The 11,316-nt window shown below is 40.0% G+C and overlaps 1 protein-coding gene across 2 annotated transcripts; it reads right to left on the reverse strand.

Annotated features, from left to right (window-relative positions):
- Window positions 1-6,279: 6,279 nt before the first annotated feature.
- Window positions 6,280-9,575, reverse strand: LOC104438617 (V-type proton ATPase subunit F). Of its 2 annotated transcripts, none has more exons than XM_039308052.1 (5): window positions 9,306-9,575; window positions 8,753-8,908; window positions 7,749-7,830; window positions 7,228-7,310; window positions 6,280-6,735 (listed from the first exon to the last, which is right to left on the reverse strand). In XM_039308052.1, exons 2-5 carry the CDS (start codon window positions 8,813-8,815, stop codon window positions 6,571-6,573), a joined length of 393 nt encoding a protein of 130 aa, XP_039163986.1. In that variant the 5' UTR covers window positions 8,816-8,908; window positions 9,306-9,575; the 3' UTR covers window positions 6,280-6,570. The 2 variants fall into 2 exon arrangements, with proteins under 2 accessions (XP_039163986.1, XP_018727308.2); XM_018871763.2 differs by having other exon boundaries at window positions 9,197-9,575.
- Window positions 9,576-11,316: the final 1,741 nt, after the last annotated feature.

Below are 11,316 nucleotides of genomic sequence, written 5' to 3' on the forward strand. Positions count from 1 at the left end.
ACTGAGAACGGGACCATCGGTCCGGTCCGGTTTTCGGGTGGATCCATGGAATTAGTCTCACCAATAATAATATTGTTTTCTAAATCCCGCTATAAGTACTTTTCATATTGAGTAATATTTTTCTTTAAATCAACCGGTTTAATTAAGGGTACCTTTTTTCTTTCTTTTATTGGAAAACACTCAGTTTTTTTTTTTTTTTTTTTTTTTCTGTTTTTTAATCATTTCAGTTGAAATCTAAAATATTCTTTAAGTTCAAGATTATGGACGATTGTCATACATAGATCATCTTTTCTCTTATCCCCTAACGATGCTCAATTTGTTACAACTTTTGCTTTACTAAATTCTTTTTGTAAAAACGATTCCACCGAAACTTTACATTTTTTTGAACAAAGTGTCCTATGTGAGTCTTGAAAGTATCATTTGAATGAACCATTTATTGAGTTGCTGAAAAGTAACTTACACACTATACTAAATTCTTATAAAAACATAGAAACCATGAGAGGAGATAGTCTTAAAATTTAGGTTTGCTAATTAGTAATTTAGAAATTTATCATAATATAATCGGTCCGGTCCGAGTGGGTGGATCCGCCCATGGAGCCGGAAATCGGACCGGTATCCATCGGTTCCTAAAAATTAAAACTAGACCGGTTCCCTCAAGAATCACTAGTTCCGGGCGGTTTCAGTCCAATTTTGAGCGGTCCGGGCTGGTTCTAGTTCTTTTGCACACCCTTACGTTAAATGCAGCACACAATGCCGATGAATCTCATGTTTTACCCAACATATTACTCATGCTGATATGAATAGACTCTTATGATAGAGATGGTGGACGATAAGGAGCAGCAATTTTCTGTCAGGTGCGCTAAAGCTGGCTAACGATGCTACTCAGTAACCGCAGTGTAGGCATAAGACCGCTGTCTGCACATAGTTTGATGATTAAGACAATCCACGATAACTTAGAAAACCTCGTTTCTAGAACAGGAGACTAGGTTAAGTCAAGTGGAAGGGAGATAATCAACCGCTGCTAGGTGGCTAATCAATGCACAGATGATGATAGGCAATCCTGGGTTTTTTTTTCTTTTCACTTTTGTAGTGTTTGCTTGGCATCCTAGACATCGCCATCAAAGAAATGACGTCTATTCTGTCCGATGGGCGCGCACCAAGCACGACATGATTGAGCACTTTCCTACTGAAATCACATGATCACATGAATTCAGGATTGGGGCACTGATATTTTTGGCCCCTAGAAAGGGCCAAAGAATTGATATTTATGTTGCTTGTGGGAACTGAAAATTACATGCCTTGGAAGTACTTGAGGATTGACAAGCCACTCACTACTGGACAAGACGCCACCCGGATCGATTCAAAACGGGGAGCAAATCGCCCGGTCAAAAATCTTAAACTTACAATTCAATATTAAATTTTTCAATTTTACTAATTTAATTATAAATTTTTACATAAAATTCCAATATAATCTCTTCTATTGATTTTCACTAGAATCACCGCTATGTCAGTAATTCTTTCATAAAAGTTAGTCGGAAAGAATACGTCGAAATTTCACATAAATATTTATGACTACATCGATAGAATTGCGAAAGTTCGGTACTTTATTAACATTCGTACGATAGGTTAAGGATTGGCTGCGCAATTTTTCCAATCCAGATGACGCCTTTTAGGGAAACTCCAAGATGGATAGGAATGGGTAAGTTCGAATCAGCCATAGATGCGTTATCCTCTTCTTGGTCATGGATGAGGTCCCAGGTGGCATTTGATTCCGGATGAATTTCAAGAACCCGGGCGTATTCCAGACGCATTCCGTGGCCGAATCAACTTTTCCTCCCCCATTGAATTCTCACTTCTTCTTTCTCGCTTTCTCGCTTTCGTGTTATTTTCACCTTCTTTTTTGACCCTCTTGGCTTTAATAATGGTATTGCTTTTTTTTTTTATTATATGAAGTATCGATAGGGTTTCAGCGTCATTCCCTGCCTCGTGTACCTTATCGTGTGGGGAGGGTGGGATGGACCCACGTCGAATTGTATCCTTTATTCTATGAAGTGATTGTTGGTTTAGTAGTCATTGATTTGGCGAAACCTCCTTCGTTGCGGTCGTTTGCTTTAGCGAAACTTCCTTTGCAAAGCATCATTTCTTGGACCCACGAATGGAAATGAGGAGCTAATCTCTCTCCCAACCATCTACGGTTGTATCATTAGAAGAACTGAACTTGGACCTTTTTAATATAGGAGAAAAATCCTGCAGGATTAGCAAGCAGCAATAATACAACTATGAGAATAACCCATGTGTTTTTTTTTTTTTTTTTTGCCAAACGTTTAGTTTGGTTCTTGAATTTTGATATATTTAATATGATCCATGCACTCTTTGAATCGAACCCATTTCATCTTTCTAGTCAAGCCAAAAAAGGTCGGTATATGACATAATGATTCTACTCAATTACAAGTCTCGCAAATGCTGACATGACATGCACGGCCTCATGCACGTTGCAAAAGAAAGAGAGGGGAGAGCTCCATCGATGGCGGGGCATGTTGATCCTCATCGGCGTCTCAACCTAGGTAGCCATGCTGGTCGTTATCAAGAACCTTGCAAAGGCTTCCCTTCCCCATTTTGTTAGAATTTCATTCTGCTAGTTACAAGGTTTCATACCTTAGTTTGATTGTAATTCAGATGCCAAATGGAATAAATTGATTCAAGGACGAAGTCAATTTAAATCACAAGGTACAAGAACCCAATTAGCAAAAAGTTCAAGAATCTAATTTTACACCATCAAACTTATTGACTTTTTGGTATTGACTCAAAATAATGATGACAAAAGCACGATGAGTGCATTATTGAAAGAATTTTTTAGGCCATTGCTATGAGCATACGTTGCCATTAAGGCTTGGACAACGACTTCGTCGTGGAAGCTTTGCCCCGCCAGATCGAAGAGAAAAAATTGTCAACATTTGGATGACAAGCACCCATACCGACAGTACAAAGTCGTGCAAGCCTTCTCAGCACCGTAGAAGTCAACACTTCGGCTGCGTTTGTTTTTATTCTTTTTCTGTTTCTAAACACTTTTTTTATTTTTCTTATTCCTAGAACGAAAAAGCGAAAGAAAACACGTTTGCTTACGTTTTTATTCCAAAATTATTTTTGTTCAAAAACACATCTCTGGAATAGAAACAAGAAACAAAAAAAGAAGTTATTTTTTGTTTCTAGAACAAAATTCGAAACACTTTCCATTTTCTTCTTTGGGTGTGACCTCGGCCATGGCCGACGACCTTGCTTGGGAGCGTCGCCGGCCCTCGGTGAGCCGACCTCGCGCGGACCGGGCGAGCAATGGGCAAGTGAACGGCGGCGGGCTCCAACTCAAGGCGGCGGCAAAGTCGGGGCTAGGTCGCGGGTCACGGAGCGGGTCACGGTCGGGCTGGGCGGTGGTAGCGGCTGCGGTGTGAGGCTTGGCTTGGGGTCTCGGCGGGATGTCAAGGAGCGGAGCGGCGAGGACGGGCTGGTTGAGTCGTGGGCGGCGGGGGGTCAACGATCGAGCGGATCTCGAAGTCGTGGGTCATGGCGCGGTGAGATTTGATGCGGCGGTGGCGAACGGAGGCTCGAGACACCGTAGATGCGTTGATCGGGCATGAGGCGAAGGGGCGGTCTTTGGGGCTCTGCGCGTCGGGTCATCGGCGGGAGGCTTCGGGTGCGGTGTCCGGTGTCGCGCGGGGAGAACACGAAGCGGTAGGCGACGGATTTGGGGACGCAGAGGTCGGCGACGCCGTCGGGCCCAGGTCCGGCGTCGCGGCGTGTAGGGGGCGCGGTGGCTGCTTCGACGAACGGCCGGTACGGTGGCGGCGAGGAGGCGTCCAGTGCGGTCGCCGATGGGGTGGAGGAGACGACGATGTGGCTCTGGCCAAAAAGAAGAAAAAAAGAAAAAAGGAAAAAGAAAAAGAAAAAAAGGAAAAATAAATAAGAAAATAAGAAAGAAAATAGAAAAAATAAAATAAAAATATTAAAAAATTAAAAGAAATAAAAAATTATACAAATTCACCAAACGTATTTTGTTTATTTTTATTCCCAAACAAGTTTACCAAACGCCTTTTTTTTTTGTTCAAAATCGTTTCTTAATGTAAACACTTTTTTCATTTTTTATTTCCTGAACAATACCAAACGCACCCTTCGGTTTCTTTACAAGGAGGAACGACTTAGGTTGCTAGTACAGAAGATAAACCTACGTGTAAAAGCTGAAGGAACACCTTATACATTGCTTTATCCGATGTTGCAACATAGGATTCTACACTATCCGAAAAGGAATCATTCTTTTTCCTTGTGAGGTTTTCGCTTTTCTACGTGTTAACTTGATTTCTCCATCACTTTACAGTTGCCCACCTGTGGGAGAAGGAGACCTTCCAAGCTCGGGAAGTCCACCGCGCGCCAAAGAAAAAGCGACAGCTCCCATGTCCGCAATAACACCATTCTATTCCAAAGCGGAAATAAACAAAAAATGGAAACTGCTCTTCAATTCATTTGTTCGTACATTCATCATTGTGCTGTCCCATGAAAAAAGAAAAAGAAAAAAAAAAGAGAGAATTCTGAGCCCATAATTTATATTCCAAGACAGTCTAATGTGGTACTAGATCCAACAGTCATGTTGCTTGTCCTTACCTTCCTGATGAGCTAAAGACAATGCCATGATGGTGGGGAGACATTACATTATATTACTTATAATATGTAGTCTTCTGAAAGAAAAAGAAAAACCCAATTACAGAAAGGTGAATCGGTGGAAAAGAGATTGGTGAGGGATGGTTGACACTGTAATGTCACGGCTGGTGACTGGTGAGAGGTCAGTGCGGGGCCCATGTTCTGTCAATGTGCCTGAGCCAAACCTCACACCAATCCAAGATCCCAACAGTTTCTTCAGACAACCGGGAAAAAAATATACGTTTTCTTGATCAAAATATCATTTTGTGGCACCAGGTTGGGTTATCTTATTAGATGGATGAACTGGCCATGTGGGCATCCTCCACGATTTTCATCTTGGGCATGAGTTTTGTCTCCTGGGACAGGCTGTATTTTCTGTTAAATCGCGGTCACGCATTGCCACCACAGCAGAAACGAACGATGGCTCAGACGCTTTTGGCTGTTCTCAGCTTTCTGCAGAGTGAGAAATGACTGATGCTTGCATGCAATTGGTCTCCAGTGGAGGAAAAATGGGGGAGTCTCTTGGACCGAAGTAATGAGTGAACCGATTTCCAAGGTGAATGGGGACATGTTATTCCAAAGTATGGGCCAAATGTCTGAACATTTTCATTCAAGATGGGGTCAAACTACGGCAGAACCGCTGATCAATATCTTCTGTTTTTCTTTTATCTGTACTTTCACATAAACTATGTTCGAATTCATTTCACTCCAGTTATTTATGGCATTTGTCACGATCGTTATATATGTCATATATCTACTTCATATGATAATTTAAAACTTCTATCCTAGTGTCTATGTGTCAAGCAAAATGATTGATGATGATGGTGATGATCATTGTCCTCAAGTGACGTCAATGCTACGGTCATTGTTTTTGGTGAGAAGGATCACCGTGATGTTCTCTTATCTCTTTAACCTATCATGAAATATCTTTAAGGGATAATTACAAAATTCATTGTCCAGTTTCACTCTTGTATCAATTTGCATCCTCAACGAGCAGTGGGATGGGTGGTGATGCCTTGGAGCATTTGAGGGCTAGGGTTACATGAGTCCACTAAAATTTTAATGGAGGCGCTATGGAAAAATGAATACTTGTACCCTAGAGTGTTCTTGTGAAGTGATTAATGAGGAAGTTGCTTGTAGGTATAAGTCGTTCTAGGGTGGGTAGGTTTACGGTCAAACAGTCAAGACTGCGTGAAAATGAAGGGAATGCCTGGCATAAATTAATTGAATTCTCCATATATTGCCGACAGATATATAGTGATGCGTCCAATTTCATGCTTTCACTTTGGGACCCGAAATTCCAGCATGTTTTCGATCCATTCATGGCGACGGAGTAATGGATTCAAGCTCCTGTTCATGCTTTCATTTTCGTCACACTGTTCGACGAGGCGACTGCTCCAGAGCCGGGGGAGGAGGAGGATGGGAGATCTCTGATGCCGTGGAGCGTTGAAAAGGATGGCCGGGAGAGAGAGAATGTAAAACGCAAATGGGTTGAAGTTGTGTTTAGCGCAGACCCATTAAGACCCATCGGAAGTTAAGCTTTATTTTAGTAGACCCATTTTGACCCAAGTATTAAATTTTAAACAACCCATATTTGACCCAGCAAAATGAATATGAGTTAAGATATGGGTCAAATTAGTTGACCCTAGAAATCCTTACAACATCGCGGTTTCACTTGGTAAAGGGCAACCTGTGATTCTTGTCAAAAAATCAACCTCGATCAGATTGCCAAGCTTAAGAGAACACCAAAAACACAGCCTCAATCATTAAGTCCTCAATGCCCCTCACTATTGCAGATAGTTTATAACTCACCGTACGCATTTACATGCCGACAGACAAATGAACATACAGCTACTCTGCAGAAGACACGAAATGATGGAAGGTTCAGCGCCTTCCCGATGCCACTGATTCAGCAGAGAAGAGGTACTTCACTCTCGAAAGAACTGAGTCATGAGAAGGGTCATAGGGATGATCCTTTGACGGGATCTCCAGAATTGCTGGAACTGGCTTATTGTAGCTATCGACCAAAAACCTTATCATGTTTGCAACCTGAAAGCCAGAGATATCATCAACAATTAGAAGTATGTCACGTATATTCTTGTCATGGAGACTAATAACAGCCCATTTGTAATGATCAGAAAATCCTGTGCAGCTAAAATTGGCAAACACACGACCAACATCGATTCTGCCACTGGCCAAAATATTTTGATTGGATGCAAAAGAATCTTGAAGTTGATAATTACTGATACCCATAAGACACTCTTATTTTGTTAATGCTGAAGGCTGGATGAATAGATCAATACAAGGGCATATGATCTTGCATGAGCAACCAACGCTTACTACTCATGTACATGTTAAGACATTATCAGGGCTGCTGAACAACAGAAAAACAACCCTTCTATTTACAACATGTAGAAAAAACCAACCAAATGCAGTACCCTCCAAGTGTGAGAAACAATAAATGATTGAAGCACTTCATCCTTCATTTATCAGGAAAAGCAACCCATTTAATCAACATTTCAAGTATGAAAAGGAACTCACATATTGACTGATCAAAACAATAGCGATATCCTCCCTTGATGTGAACTCCTTGAAGGTATCTTCAATAGCTTTCACAGTTGTTTCTAAAGAAGAAGCACAAAAAAAACATCATTAAAGAGGCAAACATTAGTCTATCCTAGAATTCTGCAACCAATGTTGGTTCAAGTAATAGTGCAATCAGAAAAAGAAAAAGAGGTCTAAAGGTACAAACACTAACATCACAAGAAGAAATGAGAAGCCCAACTGCACCTAAGAATTAGCAAGAGACCGTACCAGCTTATATATCAAAGAACTTGACATGGAACAAGCAAGCTATCTAGAAAAATTTCAAACCATAGTTAAATTAGCTGGACATTAGCAGGACTACAAGCAGTCGAAGAAATAAGAGGGTTATGCCACAATACTATGGAAGATAATTGCAGCACAAGAACTTGCGAAGGGCAAAGATATCAATAATTAAATATCATTATAAATTCAATTGTACAGCAAATAATGATGATGCAAGGAGGACAGAATCATACTCGAGTCAACGATGAGATAGTTTGTCTTCCTCCTTAAGTCAACATTACCGACACCAGCCAGTAAAAACCCAGTGACAGTGTCCTGCACAATAAATTGGCATCTTTCAGATCAAAATAGTCTCTGGGGAATTAGCCAGTATTGCATTGCATTGATCTGTTGTAACTAAAGTGCACAGATGTACAGTGCCAAGGCAAGGATCTACAGCGGTAAATACAGTCTCATTTCTGACAGCTAAAGTTGCCAAGCAAACTTCTCGTTCTGTTGTTTGAATAATACATCACAAAGCAGTTTCAATACAGTGATTCACATAGCAGACCGTAGATAATTTGAGAGTAATTCTAAAGCACTTAAGAAAATGCCATCATTACATAAAGTTATCCATGGCTATTTCATGTCCCACACAACCAAAAAATGACATTGCAAACAAACATTTGCAACCCGTTTGAATCTCATCAGGTAAATTCTAGATTCCTGCAAAAGGACATGCACCCTCCAAGAAAAAAAACTGATCACTCAAGATACTAGAAAAGCCAAGCCAAACATCTCCCAAAGGTCAAACATCTCCCAAAGGTTGAACCACCCATTTAAGTGCTTCTCATGCTATATCTTTTATCAAATCCCACCCCACCAAAAGTCAGCGTTGTTTTTTAGGTAAAAGTGCTTATTTCATTTCAACCCAATTGTTCGAATAGTACAACCATAAACATAAAAAGGGGCATCTCCTGCTTCAAAATTGCCTCAAAAATAAAATAAAATATTCACAGCTAATAAGAGAATGATCCAACACTTAGAGGAACTTCTCATGGTCCACATCATCATCAATTCATTTCAGAATTGTTATCTGTAAATTGGATTGCATTATATTCCCAAAAGCATCTGAAACCCACAATCTCACTGCCTAAGTTTCTTCAGATGATGAACCTTCTTCTCGGTCACATTTCTAGTCAAAAGAAGTCCTCCCACTTAGGATCCCGCACGGCGAATGATATTTATGCATCCATACCTCATCAGCAATCATGGCGATGAGTGCCGAACTTTTAGCGGCGATAGGGGCCCTTCCAGCCATGTGAAGTCGAATTTAAATACCGGCGACCACTCGGCAGAAACTGGGCGAATTTTCCAACGGCGGGTCAAATTGAAACCCGGGCAATTCTCTCTTCTGACAGACAAAACGTTCAACTTTAGCATCCTCGAAGATTTCCCACGAAAGACACTTTGTACATTGCATTTGGCTAAGTAAAGTCGATGGAAGCAGCAAAAAAGCCGTCTTAACAGATAAGAATTCGGGAAAAAGGAACCCTAAATGAAGAAGATTTCCATCAAAACACCTACTTTCATTCTCTCCCGTCCCTGGAATTTTCAGCGAAACGAACGCATTCGCAATCAGAATTCAATCAACACCAGCCCAACTCCTAATCACGCAGGATTAACCACTAATCGCATTTACCGGGAATTTCTCGCTTCGCGATCAATCAACGAAATCACGCAAGACCAGATCCCAGATTTCCAAAATCGGAACCATAAAATAGTCTCGGGGCAAGTCGATCGCTTCGGACCTGTAAGCTGAATTGTTCAAGTTCCGAGCTTTGCTTCCTCCGCCGCAAATTGACACGGTAGAGATCCTGATCGGAGACCAGACGGACTGGTCTTGGGGGATTTGGACTTCTCGAGGGCTACACCGAAGGTCGGATCAAGAATTCGGCGGTCACCGCCGCCGCCGCCGCCACCGCCGCGGGGGGTGGCGGGTCTTGGAGTACGGACGGCGGTGGAGGAACGGCGGACCGATGAGAGAGAGAGAGAGAGGGGGGAGGAGAGAGAGTGAGGACGGGCGGGGCCTTGGGATTTGTCAATGACAATCCTCTTATTACATTGATAAGAGAAAATGACGCAAATGACCTACGCATTTTAATCCAAATATGATTTCTAAACTTTCAATCAATCCAACTCTAATGTAATATGTGATGTGATTTCTAAATTTTTAATTTATTAAATATGATCTTAAATTTTTTATACAAGTTCAAACTAGTTCCCGAGTTATATGTAAAGATAATATTAAACATTTTCATATAATCTAAAAATTAATTTAAACATATATTAAAAGTTAAGGGATTATATTAAACAAATTAAAAGTTTAGAGATTAATTACATATTGAGCAAAAATTCAGAAACTATTTTGAATAAATTAAAAGTTCATGAACTATATTATATATTTATATTATTATCCCCTTCAAGAATTACTTCAGATAATGTGCAAGTGCAAATTATTTTATTTCTCTTTTTTTTTTTTTTTAAAGTCAACTGTCCAGAGGTTCCTTCAACTTTGTCCCTTTTGGAGAATCTACAAGGTTTTTCTTTTGAATTTGGGAAATTTATGATCTTATGAAAATTATAGTAATAGCCATGTACTTTCTTCTGTGCATGTCCATATTTTATGAACACACCAATTGCGATAGCCAAGACGTTTGCCTAGAAGGAGCCACAAGTTTGCTTTAACTAGAGATGAGGTTTCATGCAATTATGTCTTCAATGAGTTGCTCATAAGTTAAGATTATCGTTCACTTTAAACTTAAGTAACAATAATTTTGGTGGCATCCATGTGTGCACCTCACTAATCAAGAAATCGGGAGTGGAGAAAGACATGGCATGTTTATAAAGTTGGAAAAAGAAAAGATAAATCATTTTGAAAATAGAGATATACAAATGATCATAAAGTGTAAATTTGAGGATTGTCGTTTATATTTTCTTTTCTTTTTTCTTTCTTTAAATAAGAAAGTTTGCATGCAAAGATGTCACGTTAGAGCTTGAAGTAGAGAGAAAACATAAGTATTGGGCTGTTTCAGGAGTGATAAAGAAAGTATTGGACTACTCCCACCAATTCGCTATCTGTGATGGTGTGTCCATGTAAAAAATAATATTAATAATCTCTGTCACATTTCTGTTAGTCAGCGCAATTACTTCTCAATAGAGATTTCCGCCATTATTTTTCTCCCTGATTAGTCTCTATATATTTTATATATATTTTCTATAATTTGTTACTATAATTAGAGCCCTAGCACTGCTCCTCTTCCTTGTATTTTTTCCCATTCATTCTCTTACAAAGAGATGTACAAATATCATTCAACACAATATTCAAGAGCAATTATGGCTGCATTTAGCTGCCACACTTGTTTACCTTAAGATATTAATTTCTTGAGGTTTTTCATGGTATGGAGATATCAATTGTGAAAGCATCATAGCCATGAGTTCCATCTAAGTTCCTTGACAAAATTGAGTCTCGCAACTCTCGTTGTTGTTAGGATCTCAATTTTGTAATCTAGAAATCTCATTGGGTCATCTAGTTGTTCAAATCTTGGGATGAAATTCACTGGGGATAACTATGTGGTGTGGAAAGCTCAAATCCTCCCCCTTCCTTTGAGCAAATAAACTGATTTCGATCATCCATGGAACACTATCATGTCCTCTAAAACAGATTACTCAAACCAATACAAATGGTCTTCCAATATGTGCCCAATCCCGAATACGATAACTGGTATACATAGGATTAGATTGCTCTTGGATGGATCTTAA

The sequence above is a fragment of the Eucalyptus grandis genome, chromosome 3 (assembly GCF_016545825.1).
Source record: "Eucalyptus grandis isolate ANBG69807.140 chromosome 3, ASM1654582v1, whole genome shotgun sequence".
Classification (NCBI taxonomy): domain Eukaryota; kingdom Viridiplantae; phylum Streptophyta; class Magnoliopsida; order Myrtales; family Myrtaceae; genus Eucalyptus; species Eucalyptus grandis.

Bases quoted from the DNA above. Each gene is read 5' to 3' on its own strand.
- LOC104438617 (XM_039308052.1), bottom strand. From the start codon at position 8,815: ATGGCTGGAAGGGCCCCTATCGCCGCTAAAAGTTCGGCACTCATCGCC. The intron at 7,831-8,752 runs GTATGGATGCAT...TTTATTGTGCAG, and splicing joins TCGCCATGATTGCTGATGAG to GACACTGTCACTGGGTTTTT. The intron at 7,311-7,748 runs GTATGATTCTGT...CTTCTTCTTTAG, and splicing joins CTATCTCATCGTTGACTCGA to AAACAACTGTGAAAGCTATT.